Below are 23,755 nucleotides of genomic sequence, written 5' to 3' on the forward strand. Positions count from 1 at the left end.
CCCCCACACACCCACACCCCCTCCACCCCCCCCAAAAAAAAATCCCAACAAAAAACCAAAAAGAGTTCCTGTGGCTTTAAAGTAAGAATTTTTGGGTTGCAATGGCATAAGTTTTTGAGTGCCTGTGCCATATTTTATTAATACAGACCTTGCAGTAGAATCGGTAATTGTTGTTTTGCTTCTTTGCTTTTGCAGCTGTTCCTTATATTATTAGTGAGAAAGGAATTGACTCGAAACATATGTATATAAACTTTTCTTTTCTTCTAGTTAATGATTCTGAAAGAGCAAAATAATCAGAAGAAAACACTTCCAGATGGGATGCTGGATATAAATCACGAACAAGAAAATACACCAACTACAAATGGAAAGGTGCAGCTATTTACTTTTTTAGCTGGTGTCTGATTTTTAATCATTAACTTTAATATTTTAATTTTAAACTATAATAAAAGATTTTTGAGTGATGATTTAATTAAAAAGTCTCAGTTACCACAATTTCAATTTTTGCAGTCTATCCAAGAATAAAAATATCTTGGGGGAGGGGTGTTTACAGGTAAGTAATTGTTTTTCAAATTTCTGTATAACATGCAAATACTTTTTTTTTTTTTTTCCTCCCCCCATGTTTAATAGCGATCCTCTGATGGTTCTTTATGCCACGATGAAAACCTTGCTAAAGTGATTGAACTCCAAGACATCATAGATAAGCAAAACAAAGAGCAGACACAAATGAAAGAACGTCTTACTGCTTTGTCTAGCAGAGTAACAGAGCTGGAAGAAGATCTTGACACAGCTAGAAAAGACTTAATAAAATCTGAAGAAATGAATACAAAGTTACAGAGAGATGTACGAGAGGTGAGGAATAAACTGTCAAAATCTAGGTAGTCACAAATGCAACTGCTTTATAAAATTTCAGTGTCATTGGTATGCTTTTGAATGTCTTTGGTTTGATAGGTGAGAGGAAAATTGTTTAGGGCATGATGGTGCTATTTTTTGTTTGAGACCAATCGCTTAAGAAAATCTGTCTTCAGAATAAATGTATGACTAACTAGATACTTCATTAATATATTAAATTAGAGATTTAGCATTGCAAACTTTAACATGTTATTGAAAAGATGCTTGATCTTGTCATAAATGCTAAGCTTATGAAGTTCAAATTTTTTATTTTTAAAGATGTATGTGGTTGAGGAATCACTTTAGTTTCAGTGGTGTGATTGACAGTTCCTGTTACTGATCAATCGCTAATCTCCGAGGTCCTATGTATTGCAGTGTGCTGTGTCCTTATTAAATAGAAAGGGAGCTTAGTTAAATCCAAGAACACTCTGACTGTCCCCAGGAAGTAAAGATTTGCTGTGTTTGTGCCATTGAAAAGGTAAGTAGGAGATCTGTGTGGTGTAATATAATAAAGACCAGCCTTTTTAAACATTCACTGTTTTTCAAAAAAAAAAAAGTCCTTGAACATGTAAGCCTAAGAGACACTATTCTTTCTACTTCATTTTTTTACTGAGAAATAACAGACTAATAATCTGATTTTTTTTTTTTTAATTATTATTTTTGGTTTGTGGGTTTTCCCCCCAGTTTGATCACTAAATAATTATTCCTTATAGTCAAAATTCTGTCTTGTGTCTTGCATAGACTATGGCCCAAAAGGAAGACATGGAAGAGAGAATCACAACTCTTGAGAAACGCTACCTCGCTGCACAACGTGAAGCTACATCTGTGCATGACCTCAATGATAAACTTGAAAATGAAATTGCCACTAAAGACTCCATGCATCGACAGGTTGTAATTTGAAATAAGATAAAGTACATTTTGGTCAGCGTAAAACTAATGGAAATAATTAATGTCCCTACTGTACCAAGGCACTTTGCTTTTAGGAAGATAAATATCATCTGGAATGTGCTATTGTTAGCGATTGTTTTTCAGTAACTGGAGGAGTGCATTGTACAAAGTTTCACACTGGAAATGAAGATGAGACAGTTTACTATAGAGAGGAAATGGTTTTGAGCATTTTAGTGCACTTGATCATGGTGCAGCAGGGCTGTTGTCCCTATTAATTGTGGATTTTTAAGTTATTATATGTGTATCCAAGCATCCTTAGTGTCATGTGTGAGAATTACTCACTCTAAGCTAAAACAGTTTTAAAATTCGTGTAGTGTGTAGTGATTTTTATAGCCTGTAATAGAAGTAAACGTTGCCTTACTGCAGGAGGAAATTTGACATATGCTTAATGTGAAGTAGGCCAACTCAAAACCAGAAATGGTTGTTTAGTCAATCACTTTCTAACTAGAGGAAGCCAGGCAACTCTTAGTCAACAAGAGAAGTCCCTTCTAGTATAATTTTTTTAAAAAGTGGTACACGCTTTAAATAAAAATAAATTTTCCGGTAATATGCATAGCATTATTGAAAATATGAAGGAATTTTTTCCTTGATGTAACTCAGAGTCTTAACACAGCCTTGACATTTGTCTGCAGAGAAAATTTTGTACAGAAATACATTCTCTCATGTAACGAAGGGGAGGATGCCACATCTTTGGTTATGAAACCAGTTTCGGACAGTTTGTTCTCCATAGGTCTAGTAAAGCCAGTAAGCTGTATCCTTACCTTCCTTTTTAATGAAAATTAATTACTATTTTAACACTAAACATTTGCTGATCATAATCCTGTGTAGAGTGAAGATAAAAATAGGCAATTGCAAGAACGACTGGAACTAGCTGAGCAAAAGCTGCAGCAAACTTTGAGAAAAGCTGAAACTTTGCCGGAGGTTGAAGCTGAGCTGGCACAGAGAGTTGCAGCACTTTCAAAGGTGAGTCAAAAAATTGGACAGTGTCATCAAGACTCTCTTCTCTGTTGGTGTCCTGCTACAAGAAATCTGTTCTTAAAGCGTTGAGTTTGTTAATGGTGTTTCTGTTTTTCCTCCAACTAGTTCAGAAAATGTTTCTCGTTGTTTTCTGCATTTTCTGTTCATCTCTATGAACACACTCTAATTTACTCTTTTTTTTTTTTTTTTTTATAATTTCTGCTCTTTGGAACTCGAGCAGGTTTTCTGTTAACTCTGTTACATTATGAAAATGTCTCTGAATTATTATTTTATTGCTTTTTATTAAAATTCATTAAATAATAGGCATAAAGTCTTCTAAACCAAGAACTAGTTCTGAAGGAGAACCCCAAATTTCTTCCACTGTTAACCAACTGAGGAATGTGGGGAGAGAAAGAAGTAATGGTACTTATTAATATTAGGATTTTTAGAAGGCTGCAAATGGAATAATGAAGTCTGAAGAATTATGTGTAATAACCACAAATGAGCCATTTCAAGTGTGTGTGTGTGTCTTCTTTTCAAGTCTCAGTTTCATTTCTTTCCCTGTTATCTTTCCTGTCCCTAACTGGCTCTGTAGTCTGACCTTTTGTCTCCTGGGAACTCTGCTGCTAAAGATGCTAAAGTATTGGAACTTACCACCAAGCTTAGGAAGGTAGAATTTGTATATTAGTCCTTGTTTCTGCTTGCTGCTTCCTGCTTTGTCATGATTACTAACAAAGGGTCATATTGTCTAGGCTAGTAAGGAAAAGCTGAAAACGCATTAATTTTTTTTTTTTTTTTTTTTAATTCTTGGGGATTTGAATGAACTACTGCTGTTGTAAGCTCATTTGCAAATAGTAGTTGATTCATAGTACTTAGGGGTGAGAGGCTTCATCATTTTGTTACTTACCATATGAACTCTTACTAGGTCCTTTTAGTGACAGAAAGGCATCCGTTCTGCATTGTGTATTACCATAAATGGCAATTGCGCAAAGCATGTTAGATATGTTATTGTGCTTCAATGTTTCTATGCTTCCGAAACTTTAAAAAAAAAAAACCAAAAACAAATTCTGATTTTGTTTTCAAATTGACAGGCTGAGGAGAGACATGGCAATATAGAGGAACGACTGAGACAGATGGAAGCACAACTAGAAGAAAAGAATCAAGAACTGCAAAGGGTACCATGCATATTTTTGGCAAAGATACAAAGCTGAAAGAAAGAATCTAATCCCCTTCATGGCTGCCTACCATTCAGCAGAGCTGTTTTTATTTCTCATCTCTAAAATAAAGCTGGAGTTTAGGTGGGCTGGTAGTTGGGAGATTTGAGCCACTGTACTATGGCTAACCTTAAATCTCAAGAAAAAGCTGGAAGTCTCCAAATCAATTTCAAATATGTTTGGAAATACCTAATTGCTAGTCATACTTTCTGATAAGGAGACAGATCAAAAACTTGCAGAATTAAGTGAATATGGAAAAATTGGTTCCTAGGTTATAAATAATGGAATTGGTTCTGAAATCTGCCTTTTCTTGAAGTGTAAGCTCAGATTTTCAAGCTTCTGATCTTGGAACAGTTACTGAAGTCTTAAGTGTCCCTTACACTCCTTTACAGAGTCATGGGGATACATGCAGTATTTCTTACGCCTTTGGAAAAATATTTCTATTAAATAAAATGCATTTGTATTAAAGAAAATTTACTGGTTTCACAACCTGGAAATTGTTATAGATGTTGTAAATTTTAAGTTATTTCAGTAGCTTTTATGTATCTTAGGCTAGACAAAGAGAGAAGATGAATGAAGAGCATAATAAACGTTTGTCAGAAACTGTTGATAAGCTTCTGTCTGAATCTAATGAAAGGCTTCAGCTTCATCTCAAGGAAAGGATGGCTGCCTTGGAAGATAAGGTAACAAGCTTATATTCCAGCATATACATTAATTGTATGTTCAACATTTTGTAGTGATTTGTGTATTTTGCAATGTGTCTGTAACTTCAGTAAATAAATACTGAATCCTTATTAATTAGTAGTTTCTGTTAAGGCTGTTTTCAAGTGTGGATTTTGAAAATAAGTTCTTAAAATTAATTTTTTTGAGATTGTTCGTGGGCATTGTACTACAGTGTTGAGAAGACATCTTTTGAGAAGCTTTATCCTTTCTTAGTTGGCTGGTGTGGACTGCATAAATAGGCTCATCCAGTGTAATACAGGAAGTCTAAAGAATTAGGACTAGAACGTTGACCTTTTCAGTTCAGTTTCTTTTATTTCCCATTGCTTTTTTTCTGTATCAGTTATGCTGAGTCATTGTGGGATTCTTGCAAATTGAAACAATCTTGCATTTTCTTCCCAAGTAGATCATTTTGAGACAGGTTATATGAATGTAAATGGACTGTTCCCTGGGTTGTCAATGCACGTCACAGAGCTTTCCCCTGTGTTCAATTCATCTTCTAACTTGTGACATAATTTATTCTGTTTCTTTCCCTTCTGCTTTTGAATCTAGGTCCTTATGGATTTTTCTTCCATGCATGTCTTTAAGGATTCCCTTATTCTGCGTCAAACAAAACAGTGTCTTCTAAAGTAGCACTTTGCTTGATGCTGACTTTAAATTTCTTTGTCTTGGATGAAAAAAATACTTAGTTTCTTTTACTGGAGGGGGAAATGACCATCTGGGGAAATGTTTCAATAAAAGCTGAGTGGTTTTTGTTTTAAAGTCATGGCAATAAAATGCTTCAGTTGCAATATATAATGATGTATTCAGACTTTAATAAATGTTTATTTTCTCTTGTATTCATGTCAACTCAGTTCTCATCCCTAAACCATCAGTCAGGTATCTGACATGCCTTTCCAGAATTCCAGGACTCTGCTCCCCTCAAATCATTACAAAGATTTAGGTTGTTCTTTTCCCTGCTTTTGCGCTCTCAGAGCTGAGAGGAATCAGGTAGTGCAGAACAACTGTAGGTCCTACTGATTCTCGTCCTTTGAGTTAATGATAAAGGTGCTTATCATCTGGCATCGAAGGCTGCAGACTTTGTCTTGGGGTTTTTAGTTAACATCACTATTTTCAAGATCACCAACTGCCCCTAATACTTCAGAAATTCTTGTTATGACATCAACAAGGTCGCTCTAATAAAAAGTCTTTATAAATTCAATTTCTGAAAAACAGCTTACTGCATTTTTTTTTTTTTAAATGCTTGAATATTGGGTGGGTGTCTTAGGGTTAACCCTAACTCCCCTTTACTTCCCAAACCCTAACTATGTTCATGAATAATGAGGAAAATCTAGTTGTCCTTCAATGTAAGTAACAGCTTCTAGAAAAGTGTTCTTGCTGTGGCCTGCAGCTTATTCTTTTATGATAAGTTGGAAAGAAATATGCAGGTAAAATTTTAAGACTTTCTTCTGATCACTTGGCCTTTTTTCCCGGAATGATTTGTTTGTTCATGTATGAAACTTTATTACACATTTAAGATGCAAATAATGGTATTACTTACCTCAAGGAAATGTGTTTAGCCCAACTTCTTGGCAATAGTGGAAAAGGAAAAGAACCCAGTTATAAGTTTCCTAGTAGAAGGGGGAATCTCTGATTGTTTTTTTTTTTTTTATAATCCTTCCCTTACCACATACTACAGTCAAATACAGTAGTTGAAATTCTTTGCTTGTTGTAGCTCTCAAATGTTTCTTAATTCCCAGATGTTTCTTAGTCTGAATTTGGAAACTGCTTTGAGTAAAGAGATTGTAGTAGTCATAAGTATTTATATTTACTGGAGTTATTTAGAAGTCATGGTTTAACTGTAAAGACAACAGCTCTGATGTTAATGAAGGCCTGTAAGTCAGTGAGTGTTGCAGTTCTGAAGGTACAGTACATCCAAGATATTATTGTATAGTAATGTTGTATGTCAGGCCAGTGAAAATAAAATGAAAACATAATGATAACAGCCAGTAATGCCTTAGTAACCACTCAGTGAATTACTTTGAATTATTTTAGCTGCTATTTATTCCTTTTTTTTACCAGTTTTGTTGAACGGAGCTTTAAATGGCTGATATTGGTATTAAATTTTTATGGAACTTGTACTATTACTAAATCCATTATTTAGAGGGCTGTACACCTGAAAGGATAAAACTTCAACCATAATCAAAGTGAAATGATGTAAGCAGTAAAGTATCTGTAACTTAAGATGCATCTGTATAGTGTTGACTGAAATTTTTTGATGCTCATCTTGGTTATGGTTTAAGAGTTGAAAGGTTTTATAAGTAACGTATTTTGTGATACATTTTATTTTAGAATTCACTTCTTCGAGAAATTGAAAATGCAAAAAAACAAATAGAGGAACTTCAGCATGAAAAGGTATAACACACATTTCTGAAATATTATATTGGAAAATAATTGCTGCATTGCTACATAGCAGGACCAGATTTGAATTCCCCCATAAAACTTAACATTACCTGGTCTGTTTAAAAGTAGGGAGCTTATTGCTCATTTTATGGTACTATGTGCCTCAGTTTTATGATGATTTTATAGGTAATACATACCTTTTTACTCAAAGACTTAACGCACTTCTGAATATGTAAAGTGGCTGGATATATTGGCAATTTGCCAAAGCTTGAAGATTGTGTAGAATTTTTATACTGTTGTATGTATGACTTTGAACAGTAAAAAGAAAAGATAAATACTTTTAATGTTGGGTATTTTTCCATAAGTTTTTTCTTAAAGTATTGGGTATCATGAAATGCTTGTTCGACTGATAAAAATTTTTTGAAGTTTTAAGAATTGGGGGCAGGGAGAGAAATATTTATTAGACTTGGCTGTTCCTTTGCAATAGCAGCTGGCTGGTGTTTTGCTTGTCCTGGAACTGACAAGTTCCCTTCTTGAATAATAGTGGTGGGGCCTTTCATTTCTTTGCATCCTTAAGCAGTGGCAATTGATTTTTGTGGTCACGCTATCTGTTCTGAAATAATACTTGTTATTGCTTATTAAATCACAGGTGTACTGCATCTCCCCAAATCATTCTAGTAAGTAGCTAGGCCAAACTGTAGAGGCTGTGCTTCTGTAATAAAATGAAGAACGCATTCAGAATATTTTGCAGAATGTGCTTTGGATTTTTGTATGTGTAGGCCAGCAGTTTTCACACAAGGCACAGATGTTCATCATCAGCCACTTTTATTAGTTTTTCGTTGTTTTCTCAGTCATTGGATTTCTCTGTTGTTAAATTCTGAGTTTCTAGAGCATGTAAAAATGTCCAAGTTAAAAGTGAATGCATTTAGAACCTTTTGTGCACAGAGCTTGAAAAATTTTCTTGTTGCTTATTAAATATTATCACTTAATTATAGTAAAGTTAGTAATATGTGAATTTTACTTAGTAGCTGTTTTTAAAATACACATTGTCATTACCTAAAGCTACAGTGTAGAGAGGCAACAGAATTATTCTTGGATGCACTTTTGTGATGGTGCTGTATGGCGTGTAGTAAAAATAATTTTTACATTTTACGTCATTGAAGGGTATGTTTTAAAATCTATTTTTTCTGAGTTTCATAGAAATGAGATCAAATAACTAAGTGTTAGTTTATAAATCAGTGTTTGACACTGATTTTTTTTTAAAGCATATTGTTATGTATTTTATCTATTTATTTTCACAGGATCAACTTGTATTAAATGTTGATGCATTAAGGGCTGAAAATGACCAAGTGAGACTTAGAGCCACATCACTTCATCATAGGTACCAGCACTTAACTGTAGTGCAGTTTTTACTAATTTCTTTAAAGTCACTTTGCTAAATGTAATTTTGCCTATTATAACTGAAAATACTTCAGTCATAGCTATAAAACGTATTCTTTGTAGAGCATATAAAGCAGTTTTTATACTGCTTAAAAAAAAAAAATGGCACTGGTGGGACAATAGGAATCATTTGGGTGGCTTTTTTGGTTTGTTTCTTCCCCCTACCTTCATAAGGATAAAATGTTTCTTCGTGTTCTAGCCGACCAGACTTCAGGTACCCTATGACATCTTCGTCTGTGGCTGACAGTCATACAGACTCCTATGGCACCTCATCAGTGTTAAGGCGTCCCCAAAAAGGACGTTTGGCAGCTCTCAGAGACGAACCTTCAAAGGTAGTAGAGCTCTGAAATTAAAATAAAAATAAAACTTTGGCAACAAAGTAGATCAGATGAGGTAATCTATTGCAAGGAGTTTTTAGAATAGGGGTACATAGCAATAAAACTGCTAGATTTTATGTATCCTGTTTTACTAACTAATGCATAGCTGCTAGTCTTTTTAATTGTAAACAAATAATTGCAAAATTGGGATTTTGAAGTCTAATTTGTTTTAAGTATGATAAGCCTGTAAAATACAATTTGAAACAGTCCTACTTTTGTGTCTATACATAAATCTATCATGTTACTGTTCCGCAAGTAATTTCAAGTCCCTATCAGGACACATAAGTTCTCATTACATAAAGCTGATTCCAAAATTCTCATTGGATTTGATAGCAAAATTCTGCCGTAATTTAGAGTGTATTTAGCCAAGATATGTTATGTTTTAATTTATTCAATGGGGCTGTCCATTTTTAAATTTCACTTAACTGTAAGATGCAAAGTTTTCTACATTATAGCTTTTTTTTTCCACATTTCTCTAAACATTGCTGTCTTGATGGATGCATTCAGCATGTAAGTGGGCTTTTAAAAAAATATTTTAACATCTTGAAAAACAGTAGAAGTGTCGTGTTTTTCCCATTTGAGTTTGATTTTTTTTTTTTTTTTTTTAATTAATTCTCTTAGGTTCAAACTCTGAATGAGCAGGACTGGGAGCGAGCCCAGCAAGCAAGTGTATTGGCAAATGTGGCACAAGCATTTGAAAGTGATGTTGATGTGTCTGATGTTGAGGATGATAGGGAGACTATATTCAGTTCAGTTGATCTGCTGTCACCAAGTGGTCAGGCTGATGCTCAGACTTTGGCCATGATGCTTCAAGAACAGTTGGATGCAATCAACAAAGAGATTAGGTATGGTCTATCTGCTATTAAGGTTTTGATAAAAATGAATTTCTGTGACACTAGAAATCCTTTTTGTGTGGTTACTTGGTTAATGGTGTTGCCCATTCAGTTTCCTGGCGATGGGTTGACAGAAGTAACTAGTTTGCTTATGCCTAACTACTATTCAGGTTCTTTGTCTTCAGTCCTATTTATGGAAGGGATTGTGTATTACTAGTTTGACAGAAATCCCTGCACGATGGTGACAGCAGTAGTGTTTACCACTTTTTTTCAGATTGGAGTAGAAGATTTTTCAGTGTAGCTGTTTTGTCTGCCGGGTGCTCCTTCTTTCTAATGCCTGAGTCAGCCTCTCTGTTTGTGGTGCTTGTTTGAATGTCATGTTCCTCTGAAACTTTTTTCTTGTAGACTTATACAAGAAGAAAAGGAAAACACAGAACAGCGTGCAGAGGAGATTGAAAGCAGAGTGGGTAGTGGAAGTTTGGATGCCCATGGCCGATTCCGGTCCATGAGCTCCATTCCTCCTCCCTATGCAAGCGGCTCACTTGCTGGTTCTTCCCCGCCTGGCAGTGGCCGCTCCACCCCAAGGAGGATTCCACATAGTCCAGCTCGGGAAGTGGACAGACTAGGTATCATGACACTGGTAAGTATCCATTAACTTTAATTTTTCAGAAGAGTGTTCCTTTTCTCTAGGAAATGGGTTGTTTGATTTCCCCTTCCTCTCCTTCTTACTCAGCTGTATTTTTCCTTTCTCTAGGTTTTTCTACTGCTTCCTTTCAACTTCTATAAAAAGTGTAAGATACAGTCATAATGATTAGGAAAAACGTTCAGAAACCAAGTCTGTTATTTGGTCAACATCTCATGCCTAAGTATTCCTTCTGTTGTTATGGTCTTTCTTCTGATTCCTCTTCCTAGAAGAAATAATGTTTTCTTTTCAACCCCTGGTACAGCAACCAGTTTCTCCCTCTGCTTTAAACTTTATTTTTAGCAGTCCACTATTCCACTAAATACTTCGCAATATATGCAAATCACTTTTTAGCTATCTTGAAGACTGACGGTATCACAGCTGTTTTAATATTAACGAGTGTTAGTGTCTTTTTTTAGCCTATTAAGACTGGTAGGTAAAAGAAGTATCTGTTAGACCTAGTAGCTGATGAGGTAGTAGCTTGGGCTTAGCAGTTCAGCGAGTAGAGAAAGATGGATCCATTCTTTTGACATTCATATGACTGCTTAGAAAAACTAATCCTTCTAGGAGCTGCTTTATGCATGTAAACTGATCTGTAAAAACACGATATAAGTTTTCCATTTTTTTGTTTTTACATAAATGTTAAGCAAACCTAACAGTTTCTCATATTTGGAATACCTTTCACTAAGGAGCATCTTGGATACAGGTATTTATTTGCAAGCACTGTCCAGGAGAAGCTCCTTCTCTAACTTAGCTCTATATACATTACTTTGTCTCCAGATTTGCATGTGCATTTGGAAACTGTACTTACTAGTTGTGCATGCAACACCATACTTAGTATACGTTATTGTCTTGGATTACTGCACTTGTATCATGCCTATACCATACCAATCAGTAGACAAGGAATGCTGTCCATCACTGTAAGAGCAGGTGGACAGTAAATGACTGACTTGGCTCATTTAGGTCTCTTATAGAGTGTTTAAAACCAAGTATTTCAGCTAACTACTTTTGCTGGCTTTTTAAAATGAATGTGTATGTATACCAAAAGGTCTATTTTGTTCATAAAAAGGAATCATTTTGCCTTTCTTGCATTTAAAAAAAGAAAAAATCATTATACTAGCTCTGGTTGTATATCCAGAGTCAAGCACACTTTTACAGAAACTAAAAAATTTCAAAATGTGGAGTGCTTTATATTCTTACTTTTCACAGTAATAAGTAGTTAAGCTAAGTACTTCTCTTACAGAAAACCATATACAAATTTAAGTAGCTATTTTCATGAAAACTAGATCAGAATAATGTGCCTTGTGTTAAAATTTAATGTAACTGAACAAAAGTAAAATAATTAAGTTCACTTCAGATCATAAGAATTGTAACTCAAAGGCACTTGATCCATTGTTTGCAGTTGCATTTGTCTGACGTTTTAGTACCTGACGACTGATTTGTGACGGCTTTTGTGAAAGCATGAAAACAAGAAGCTATGCTTCTAGAGTTACAGAACAAGAGCTTTCTAGAAACTATTGGAATGGCTATTATGAATTATCAGATTGAATGAGTTCCTGTGGGTTTTTTCGATGTTTTAATAGAAATTTGCATTAGTTTATGAGCATGATGGGAACATTAGCTTAATGCTAACTGCAGTAGTGGTGCTAGGCAGTTCAGTTAGCTGAAAACCCCTCATGATTAAAATAAATTAAAAAGCATCAACATGATAAATTGTGAAACCTGCAGCGCTCTTGAACAGTCCTTGTGGGCAGTTTTCATTCCATATTGTAAACATTTTCATTTTTATGGGTTATCAGATGTAATAGATGAAAGATCCAGTAAGGGTAAAATGAGTCTGCTGTGCTTTGTCTAAGAGGAGGGACTAGATGATCTTCAAAGGTCCCTTCCAACCCAAACCCTTCTATGATTCTATGAACTATGATTTATTAACATTGTACTCTATGGTCAGATTCAACAAAACTTTACATATTTATGCTGCATAGTTTGCATGTATTCTAAATAAAAAATGATAAAAAGTTACCATTTGTGGGAGGGAAACAACACACAACTCCCCCGCCAAACTTCAAAGGGGACTGACTGTATTTTTGGTTACAGTCTTTTGAAATAATTTGTCACTAAATACAGTAATAATTATTAAACAAATTATCTCGATTAAACTTTTGTCAGCATCAGTCTGAATAACTTGATAACTCGTTTGTGTAACTCAGGGATGCTGCCTTGCTCTGTGCACTGGCAGATGTGGGAAGTACCTAGGAAGTGAGATACAGCGGCTTCTGGAGTGGATGGAGGATAAAATAAAACCAGTGGTAGACTCTTGCTGAAACATTCCAGCACTTTAAACATAGTAAAAAGAACAGAATACTGTTACTGTATAGAAATAAGCTATTGTTGGCACTCTGTCTTTCACAGTATTAAAGTATGGCTGCTTTTTATGCTGTGTAGAAAGCAACTGCAGAAATCGCTAAGGTGTGAGGAGGGACTAATACAGACAACGTGTTAAGCCTGCCGTGGCTACCATGTAGGTTGTATAGTTCAAGGCAAGTCCTTGACATACGACTGGAAATCCTCTTGCTTTTTAAAAGCCACACCTTACACCCCCATGTACTTTACTGTTTTTCTTGCTGAAGATAATGCACATTTTGTGTGCTAATTTGCCTGTGGTACCAATACATTGAAATATCTACGGTACTTTTGTAGGGCAACCAACTTAAGTCTTGATATTTCCCCCCCCCCCTTCCTTTTCCCCTCTTCAGGGATATGTATAAGTAATCTGTGATTTGAAGAGTACTTCATATTCTGTATCTTTCTCTGTGCCATTGCTGTAATTGTTATTTATATTCTCCCTGATATGTTTTGTCTGTACTAGTTGTTTTAGCCTGTGCTACAGTTTACAGTAAATATGGCTTTTCTAAACTTCTTTTCTTTGCATGCATCTATCAGCCTAGTGATTTAAGGAAACACCGTAGAAAGGTAAAACTCTTTAGTTTATTTACTGGTGTGCCCTTTCATCTCCTTCCCTGTTCCCAAACTCGTTAATGGATAACAGGAACTTAAAAGAAAGCATTTCCAGGGTAACCCTATAATAAAGCAATGTTATGTGTTCTTTGATATTAAACGTAAAATGGTTTATCATCTGAGCATAAGTGTGGGTTTGGTTTGTTTTGTGGGGTTTTTTTTGTTTGGCTTTTTTTGCTGGTGTGGGGAAACTGTTGTGTTGCTTTCAGTTTGTAACCACTATTTTGCAGTCTTCGTGGAACAATATTTAATCTTAAAGATCTGTTAGTGCACACCCAAATAAGTCTTAATTTCTGTTATTCAAACTTTGAGATAAGCCATAGCCACAGGTTTGTAGAAACTGATTTCATAGACTTGGTAATCTTGCTAATGATTGTCTAAACACATAACAGTGAGAATTAAGATGCCTTCTTTTCACAGGACTCTCTGGTTTTCTGTCTTTGTACTTGCCTAAACTGAAGTCGGGTGTATTAGTTTTATGGTGCTGAAGACAAGACATTAGTTTTTAGCTCTATGAGTGAATAAAAGATGAGTGCTACTTGCTCTCATTGCTAAGACTGAAATTCAGTAGTTTGTCAGTGAAGGTAGCAGAAAATCCAGCAAGAAGTCAAACAAAAAATAGGCAACTTCAGAATGGTAAGGGTAAGAGTAATCCTTTAACACTGAAATAATTGATTTTCCCTTTCAATATTTTGTGTAGCATTGATATCGCATTCATGTTTTGGCATTTCCAACTAACCCCTCAAGTTTTCATTCCTTTTCCATTAGTCTCCAGCTTCTAGAGAAGAGGTACGAGATGATAAAACCACAATAAAATGTGAGACATCACCACCTTCTTCACCTCGATCTTTGCGTTTGGACAGAGTCCAAAAAGGAGCTTTGCATACAGTGAGCCATGAAGATATCAGGGACATAAGAAAGTAAGTAGCTGTGAATAAGTCAGACCCACCAGTAACTTAGTATTTCAGATTATCAGAATAAAATCCTAAAACTGCAAAGCTGTTCAGCCTGTAGGATTTTAGTTTGGATATTGAAGTGTTTCTCAAAAGTAAAGAGTATGAACATATAAATGGGTGACTATGTTACATAAACAATAAGAATACAGATTTTGTTAATGATCAGAAATGGCTTTATGTGAAGAATTCTTCTGGTAATCAAGGTCTGCATTAAGCTTGCTTCATGTTTAGGAAATGAAAGATGTACAATTCCAGTCGCCTTTCATAGATTGAAATTTAGCTATAAATTTAGAAGTAAGTTGCAGAATTACAATCATTTTGATTGACAGATGTTCTTTTCAAAGTGCGTAAGTGTCTGAGATGGATTCCACTTAAGTATTTCAAACTTCCATTGTCTGCCTCAATTTGTCAGGAACTTGTGTTGTCAACTTTGGCATCTCTGAATTGCACTTTAAACACTTTCATGTCTTAAAAAAGTAAGAATTGACTTGTAGTTCCATGCTATAGTATATAAATATTATATCCCTTCCTTTCTTGCATGATTTAGTTGTTCCCGCTGTTTTTTTCTGTTTAATGACATATATTTTGGTAAATACGTTTCTTTTCTTGACTCATTAAAAGGTGAAATTAGATGTCATTAGTGAGTTATTGAGCTTTCGTTAACTTGCACAGAAACCTGAACTTCTCTCTCCCTATGTTATACCGGTGAATTTGTTCTACATGTGCTCCTTTATGACTCCTTTTTTTGTAAAGTTCAACAGGCTCGCAAGATGGGCAAACAAGTAATCCTAGTAGCAGCAATAGTAGCCAAGATTCCCTTCATAAAGCCCCCAAAAAGAAGGGGATCAAATCCTCTATTGGCCGCTTGTTTGGCAAGAAAGAAAAGGGACGACCTGGACAAACAAGCAAGGAAACATTAGGACAAGGTTGGCTTGCTTTTTTTTTTTTTCCCCCACAGTAAGAGAGTGAGTGGAAGACTGAATTTCATGATGTATTAGTATGTGCATATTTATGACTGATTATTTTGATGCTGATGTACACCGTTTTTTGGAACTAGTGACACTGAATCTTCTGGTAGGTCCTTTTATGAGTGTAGGATGCAAGTTCAGCGAATCGGGTATTGCTGTCATTTAGTCTCATGTAGCTAGGTTACTGAAACTTACTGAACTGTTATGGCTTGTCTTGTGAAGCAAAAATTTCAACCGTATCTTGGAAGCAAAAGAGGCTTTAGTTTTGACACCAACAGTCATGTCTTCACTTTGGACCCAAAGGAACTCCCTTGAAACCAACCCAGCTGGCTTAGTAAATGATATGGTTACCTTTTTATCTTGCGTAATTCTTTGCGTAAAGCAGTTCCCTTGATGTTGACACCAACCATAAGTGATATGGGAACACTGAGAATTCATCTTACAGGTGGTTGAAATGTGAGGTTCTTGGTGTGACTCCAGCTGGTTTTAGACAGCACCTGAGTCCATACCAGTCTGATTTTCCTATTTTTATATACCATTTTCATGGGTATTAATTCAACTAGAAAATAGAGTGATAGATGGGCTTGGAGGTTTGGCTTTGTGTATTTCTGATCAGTAATATTACAAAGGATTAAATACTTTTATTCAGGAAAGCATTAGTGATTTTTGAGTTATAACTGGCCAAAACTGAGAAGATAACAAGACTGGTTTTTGGTTTGGTTTTTTTTTGTAGTTGGCATGGCAGAAGCAGATGGTTCCTCTCAGGATGCATTAGGTCTCAGCAAGCTTGGAGGTCAGGCAGAAAAAAACAGGAAAATGCAGAAAAAGTAAGTTATCAGTTATTTTTAATCCTCTGTTGTTAAGGTACTGCTTTGTTTAAAAATGTTTTGGTTTTGTTTTTTGTTTTGTTTGTTTTCAGGTATTTTTGCCTAGTATGGTGCTACGGCTAATAAGCTTCTGTAGAATTTTTTTTGCTTTTTTTTTTTCCAGAACATCAGTAGTAGCATAGGTCGTGGTAAGTTTGAAATGAATTTCAGTGCTGAAAGCTTATTGTTGAAATGCTGTAATAAACAAACTTGGAGATAAAAGAGGACTCTTATCAAACCTTCCCCCATATTTGTTATATTTAGTACCTGCTTTGGGTTTAATTAATTTGGAAGATTTCCCAAAGTTGTCTTTGGCTGTTAACTTGCTCCAGAGTGTGAAAGAGTTGACAGAGTGAAAGAATGAGATGTTCTGTACAGACATCCTTCTGTATGCATTTGCTGGTTCCTTTCTAGCAGGTGACTCTGAAAGTCTTTCCTTTTGTATTGCTAACTGCTGCTGTGCTCCCTAATTTTTTTATTTCTGTTTGAGGTTGTCTTGACATTTTCTCTCATGTATTTTAACAGCCAAAATCTTTTTTCCTTGCACCATATACCCCTGACTTCCTGTTTTTTAATAATTTGTGACTATTTCCTTTTTTCTGGCACCTTTTAGATATGCAGTTACCTTTTCCTAGTCATGAGAACTTTTTCAGTGTGTGTCCAAGAAAATCTTTAGTGTAATGCTCACCTTTTGGGTATCTATTGAATGCTTTATTGTTCCTAGGCTTAGAAGAGATGAAGCAAAGACTATAATCATAGACAAAAAATAGATACTGCTACTAGTAGAAATCTTGGCTTGATGCTTATATGGTAATACAGGAAATACTCAAATTTAGTAAGTAGGATCAGGCATTCTTTACATTTTTCCACCCAAAGCTGAGCCATATACCTTGAACTTTTGTTGCTTCTGTTCTGTTCAGATGTCTTTACGCTTGTGTCAAAAAAGCTGACCAAGATGAGACCTGTCTTGCTTTTTTACTTCTGAAGAATGGTGAATGTTGAAAAGAAAGTGTGCTAGTTTTCTCTTTGCAAGATAGATTTCTTGCAGTACCTAAGTTCTTTTAACAAATAAGAATAATGCCTGGTGACTGCTAATGAAAACCAGCAGTGTGTTGGTTTGAAAAGTCAGAATGGAATGTGGTTTTGTTTGTATAACAGAACACTCAGCTGTTTTTCTTCAGACTGTTACACTGAAGGCAATCGTACATTATTATGATCTGGTATTTTCCTTTTTCTACAGAGCTTTAAAGTCATACCACATCTTGGTTGAATAAGTAGTTTTAGTTTGGTCATATCTAAATAGTGGTAGGCCTGTTCTTTGAACAATATAGATCTTTCTCAATACCAGCAACAAATTTCATCCTAGAGAAAAACAATCTATACTGTCTCGCTTTAATAAATGCAAAAAATGCAGTTGCAGATAAATTATGACTTTTTTTTGTAAACATTCTGCCTTTCAAAAATTTACTGGTATTGCTTAAAGTATGCCTCATGGCTGCTTGTTGTTAGTTGCTTAAAAGGCAAGTGTCTACATTAGACAAATGAAAACTTTTAGATTGAAATTACCTTGCCTAGCTAGTAAATATGGATACATGCTTATTCACGGGAAGGTATCTGTGATTCAGATATTTCAGTGAAAGTGGGTATGAAACAAAACTGTGTTGATGAAGATACATATCATAATGTTTAGTTTTATTACTCTTACTGCTGAGAGCAGCAGCAGGGCCCTTTGAACTTCCATGAGAAGCAAATCTATTGTTTTAAAAATCCCAGCGATATACTTTAATCCAGCTGTTTCAGAATCCTGACAGGTATTCTGAACATAGGAAGCAATATTATCACGAAGTGTCAAAGATCCCTCGCTGCTTTCTTGAGATGTTCATTATCAAAAAGAAAAAGTGGTAAAGCTGCTCTGAATTGCTTTTCACTTTGATATTGGAAGAGGGTGGGGTTAAAACAAATTCTCAAGGCCAACTGTTCACGTATAAAATCCTGTATTCAGCGAAAAGAATTCCAGTTACCTGAATGCTTGGAACAATGACAGCTATTTATAGTTGTCTCTAATCCCTATTTGCTTGCTTATCTTTCTGATTTCTGCATGCATGCACACAAACAGGCGGAGGGCAGTATTCAGTGTCTTTACTAACAAAAACCTATTTATAATTACAGAATTAAATTACAGTATACATTATTTGTCTGTTTTTGTATGCCTTTGAGTTCAGTTTAATCCTAGTTTTATTTTTTTCCTTCACTGTTTTATTTTCCTTTTGTTTACCATTTGATGTGGTAGTGCAAGATCAGGGTAAGTTTATATTTATTTTATTAGGATTGTTGTGAAATTATGATAAATCTCATTTGGATTTTTTAGCAATATATTAAAAGCTCTAACTTTTTTCAAAAAAGTCTAATTATGAGAGGAGATACTAGATTCAAAAGAACTTATTGTGAAAATGTGTTGCTGAAATAAATCCAGTGTCATCTAATTCGGTGTGAATGCTAGTTCAATGTCTTGTCTTAATTTGCATGGTGTGAATTTTTATAATGGAAGTATTAAACCCCACTTAGATGGAATTAGTTTTGTAATTTGGGTTTTGAAAGTTATTTAGCAATAGTAGATATTTGTGGCAATTAATTTCCAAGGTAGATGTATTTCTGTAAACCATCACTCTTTGTTTACTAAATTTAAGTTGTTTTTAGTGTTTTGTTCATGCTGTTCATCATCTTTGTGAGCTGTACTGTTGACAGTGTTTGCCACAACTGTATTTGTGCTTTTCTGTATACAGCACAACAAAATACTGTATTAATCAAAAAGGAAGGCAACCCTAAATTTAAGATAACTCTCGGTAAGAAAAGTTATACACAAAAAGTTTATTACATACCTGAAATCAATATATAATAAGGATATTAACGTTGCACTGACGCTTTGCCTGAAGTTAGTCTATTTTCATCTCATGTTTTGCTACTGTTGCCTTTCAGTTTTTACATCTTGCAACTCTGTCATTTCCATCGGTATCACTCCCTTCACCACCTTGCCTACTCTCAGCTTCTTCCAAGTCAGTTACCATCAGTTCCATCCAAGAAATCTGGAATACAGCATTCCCCTTTGGCTACAAGTTCTGGATTTATGCATTCCCATGCTGTCTTAATCCAATGACAAAGTGGTGTTGCACTGGGCTGCTTTATTTTCCTTGTGGGGTTAGAGTATGCTTGCCTGCCAAGAGCCATTCTAAATACAGACCCTTCAAATGGTCTTTAAAGGGCCTTGTATGCTCACTACTGCATCAAGCACCTGCAGTTTTGACATCATTTCTTGTCCCATATGACCACAGTTTCTTTGTTTTCCACAGCTGGTGTTAGATGCCTTTTGAATGTGTCTAACAAAAGTGTTCCCCTCTTGCAGCAGCACATTTAGTCTCCCATTCCCAGTGATGTTCAGCCAACTTCTTATTAAGTCTGTAGACATCTATCCCTTTATTTTGTCACCTAAGAGTTATTCCAGCAGCCAGCTACTCCTCTGACATTCTTTTGTCCTTCACAGTGCCAGCTTTATACCGTCTGTTGACACTGCCAACACTACCACTGCAATATTTTTTTTTTCCTCACCAAGATGGGAGGCTGGATTTTGCACCCACTTCTTAAATGGTATAATTGGATGGCCTGTGAAACTAACTGGCATGTCAGTTGTGATCTTTACATAATCTGATCATGTATTGCTGGAATGCAGTCAGTTTCTTGGTGAAGTTGGAAGGGAATTGTTGGAAAAGTGAAGTTCTCTGCTATAGGAAGAAACCATTGATGCATCATTTGCAGATAAAGCAGCAGCTGCCTTTGAATTCTTCCCATGAGATGTTTTGTGCCTGTGCTGTCTTGAGCGTTCGGTTTAATGATTTCCTGTGCAAGCAAGTTTCTCTCTCTTCTTGCATATGAACAAATTCTGCAATTAATTTTCTACTTCATGGATGCATTCCTCTTTGGATCCATTGAATAATTTCTGTATAAAGTTATCTTATAAACATTTTTGGTTTGTTTGTTTCCATTTCTACATGTTTGCCTCCATCACATAACACTGCCTTCCAGCCGCACAATTGTTTTCTGCGTGCAATACCACCATGAGTTTAAAGTTTGCATCATAACCTTTCCTTATGCTTTTGATACATTCCCTGTACTGTTCATCTCCAAATGATTTGCTATTTCATGGTTAACCTGAAGTATGCAGGGAGACTTATAAAACTAGCAGAAATTACACTGCAATTCTCTGAATTACATGCAATACCCCAAGCAGCTTTATAAGCTGAGGGAAAGACAGTGATTACATGCTCTCGTGGGGTCATCCTAGTCAAACCTGAGGTTACTTTGGGCATGTCTGTGCTCTTTTGTCACTACTGGGCCTCCCTCACTTGCCCGGTCGTGTTACCACAACCACCAAAAAGGAAGACAAAGACACCAATTTTGAAGTTAAAACTACTTGGAAAAAAACATTGTATTCCTTTCTGGCAAATACAGTATTAAGCATTTTATTCTGTTCTTACCAAGCAGTATTTTATAATATCTTATTAATTTATTTTTCTTATTTTTTAATCTTTAAACAACAAAGTGAAGCAAAACTGAACGTGTTCAGGGCTAGTGATTTGTGGGAGTAATGTAATGTGTTCCGCGGTAGCAGGAAAATTAGCTGATCCTTCATTCCTAATTTAGAAATATATGTATCTTTTTGAAGTGTACAAATATGTATTAACTTTTACGGTCGTCTCTTTGTTAGTGAAATCTAGCTATTGAGCTGCTAACTGCTGAACACTGTTTCCGTCTTAATTGTTGGGTCTTAAAATGGGTACATTAGAATGGTTATTTGTAACCAGTTATCTGGCAGTTCCTCCCCTTTTTTCATTCCTAGGCAGCACATTTAATTAGGATAGAGTATTGGGAGATTCTTCTAGTGTAATAGGAATTTATTGACATGCAGGTGGAGAAGTACTACCTATTGATAAAACAGTTGCTGTAGATTTATTACTTCATTGATTATTTTTTATATTTAGTTATCTACCAATATAATGTAAGGATCCTAGGTATGCTGGCATGTCTAAAAGAGCTGAATACTGCATACCTGTTTTGCACTACTAGCCAAGAAAGCTACGAGTCTCTCAGTAACCTCTTTTCAAGATGTCTTGTATGGTAGTTTTTTAATATCTGTAGCTTTTAAATATTTTATCATCGTAGATGTATTTAACAATACAGTTCTGAAGGTGAGGAGATTTTGTTTGTTTTAAATTGTGAGAAAATTATAAATACATAATATAGGATCCTGAATCTGTAGTATTGCTGCTTATCTTCTTAATTCTACACTTGCAGGCATAAATAAAAAGCATAAAACAGTAAAAACTGTCCAATTAGGTGAAGTTGTTTTTTCTAAACTTCTGAGGAGAGTGAGTGGAGACTTAACCATGTACAACTAGCTTTCAAAGGCAGCTTAAATATGCTTTTTTCAGACTTTACCCATTTTTTCAGACAGACATATCCAAGCAACATTGCATGCTAATACCCGCAACACTAGTTTTTGTCTCTTGGTTTATCAAACATTTTTGGCAGCTATTTATAGGGATCTTGTGAGCTTCCATTGTTTCTGTAAGCTGAATTGTCAATATTAAACTTCAGTCTCTTCTGTTTCAGAATAACAAAGGAAATGGTGTCATCATAGGAGATGAAAGCTGAGTTTCAGTACACAGCCTTTCAGAATATAATTGCCAAAGCGTGGCTCTCTGAATATAATGGTTGTCTGAGGCTGTGCCTGAAATTCTGACAGGCTTGCTGCTGCAGACTGAAATTCACCAATTAAAAGCTTACTGTCCCAGTTTCCAGCCTCGACAGCCTGATGGACAGTACCGTTTCGATGGCGGGGGTATCTGATGTACTCATACATTTCCCCAGATTCAAATCTGCATGTTGAGGAAAAATGACTATTTTGGTTCAGTCTAATTTGCTGAACAGAAAATTGCAGCAATTGAGAATCTGACTGACAAATAAGTCTGACATCTCCACTTTGTGTTGGCAGTGGTGGTTAGAGTGTCAGTAGCAGTTTCAGACACAAATTTCTGAAAGGCAAGATCCAGTGTCTCTGCCACTCTAAAATTTCCTATCCAGTTCAGCCTACGTCACCATATAGTCCTTGTACGTGTGCTGTGGCTGCCTTAGTGGGTATATCATGTAAGGCTGAGAAAGGAAGAAAGCTAACCACTTAGAAAGAAGATAGTAAATTGAATGCAGTGTTTAAATTGTAACATCCAGTTATAACTAGTTTCTCTTTGTTATTAATAACTATTTCTGTAATTGTAGGCATGAGTTGCTCGAGGAAGCCAGAAGACAAGGTTTACCTTTTGCACAGTGGGATGGGCCTACTGTGGTTGTGTGGTTGGAGGTAGGTGGTCCCTCCAAAATAAATAAATAAAAAAATAAAGACCTCAGACTTCTAAAGGATTTAAGGTTTTGTAGCCAGGAATGTTTTCCAGATCCTGCTTACTTCCTTTTTTTTGTGTTTCAGCTGTGGGTTGGGATGCCAGCCTGGTATGTGGCTGCTTGCCGAGCAAATGTGAAAAGCGGTGCTATCATGTCGGCCTTATCTGATACAGAAATACAGCGTGAAATTGGAATTAGTAATCCTCTGCACAGACTGAAGCTGAGGCTGGCCATTCAAGAAATCATGTCACTAACAAGTCCATCTGCCCCTCCCACCTCAAGGACGGTAAGGAAAGTGATCCAGCATTAAACGTCTTTTAGAACCTTTAGAATATCCAAAAATTCTACCGTAAACATGTAACTGAAAGGATTTGAGCTTCAAATAAGAATTTCTGGAAACATTAAATTGTAGAGAAACACATTATTTAAATATAGGAAGTTTTTTCCTTTCATGGAAATTAAATGAAGGAATAACTACATTTTCTTTTTTAAGGGAGAGAGAAGTTTATATCAGTGTAAGTATATAATCCAGAATATTTAGAGTACATGTTATTTGGCTCATCTTTTGGCCTCAGAAGAATTTATAATACAGATGAAGTATACATGTGCATACAGAAATTTGTAAAATAGTTGGAGGTTCTTTTAATCCATGTATAAGGCCATTAACTCCAAATAATGATTCAGCCTACATAAACTAGGAGTCCACCTGTCTCTCTATACTATAGTAAATTTAGACACTTAAAGTTAATGTGAATTCCCTCTCATGAGTCTGCCCTGCAATCTGAAGTTATTTCTGAGATTCCTGGGATTACAGTACTAGACTAATACGCATTTTTCAGATTAGAGCAGAGTCAAGTGTTTACCCATTAATTACATCAACGTAAGCTATTTATCACATTCAATTTTGTTAATATCTTTGAAGAAAAGTGATCCATGTTAATAGGCTTTTATTCCATGCCATTACTTTCAGTAGATATACTTAAGACTTTAGAAACCACTGCTTTTGCCCATGCCTGCTCCTTACATGTACCGATTGCTTATATGTTCTGCAACCTCTCC

The 23,755-nt window shown here is 35.6% G+C and overlaps 1 protein-coding gene across 1 annotated transcript in view; it reads left to right on the forward strand.

The window, feature by feature from the left end:
* Positions 1-711: 711 nt before the first annotated feature.
* Positions 712-23,755, forward strand: part of PPFIA1 (protein tyrosine phosphatase, receptor type, f polypeptide (PTPRF), interacting protein (liprin), alpha 1) — a gene marked incomplete at its 3' end in the record, with an annotated part of 28,444 nt that continues 5,400 nt past the window's right edge. The window contains exons 1-15 of the mRNA XM_009583556.1: positions 712-849; positions 1,630-1,776; positions 2,665-2,799; positions 3,885-3,968; positions 4,559-4,690; positions 7,059-7,121; positions 8,411-8,490; positions 8,749-8,881; positions 9,548-9,771; positions 10,165-10,399; positions 14,228-14,379; positions 15,169-15,341; positions 16,117-16,210; positions 22,577-22,658; positions 22,782-22,982. Coding sequence (XP_009581851.1) covers positions 724-849; positions 1,630-1,776; positions 2,665-2,799; positions 3,885-3,968; positions 4,559-4,690; positions 7,059-7,121; positions 8,411-8,490; positions 8,749-8,881; positions 9,548-9,771; positions 10,165-10,399; positions 14,228-14,379; positions 15,169-15,341; positions 16,117-16,210; positions 22,577-22,658; positions 22,782-22,982 — 2,061 coding nt within the window. The remainder of the gene's footprint in view (positions 850-1,629; positions 1,777-2,664; positions 2,800-3,884; positions 3,969-4,558; positions 4,691-7,058; positions 7,122-8,410; positions 8,491-8,748; positions 8,882-9,547; positions 9,772-10,164; positions 10,400-14,227; positions 14,380-15,168; positions 15,342-16,116; positions 16,211-22,576; positions 22,659-22,781; positions 22,983-23,755) is intronic.

The sequence above is a fragment of the Fulmarus glacialis genome, unplaced genomic scaffold, assembly GCF_000690835.1.
Source record: "Fulmarus glacialis isolate BGI_N327 unplaced genomic scaffold, ASM69083v1 scaffold2318, whole genome shotgun sequence".
Classification (NCBI taxonomy): Eukaryota; Metazoa; Chordata; class Aves; order Procellariiformes; family Procellariidae; genus Fulmarus; species Fulmarus glacialis.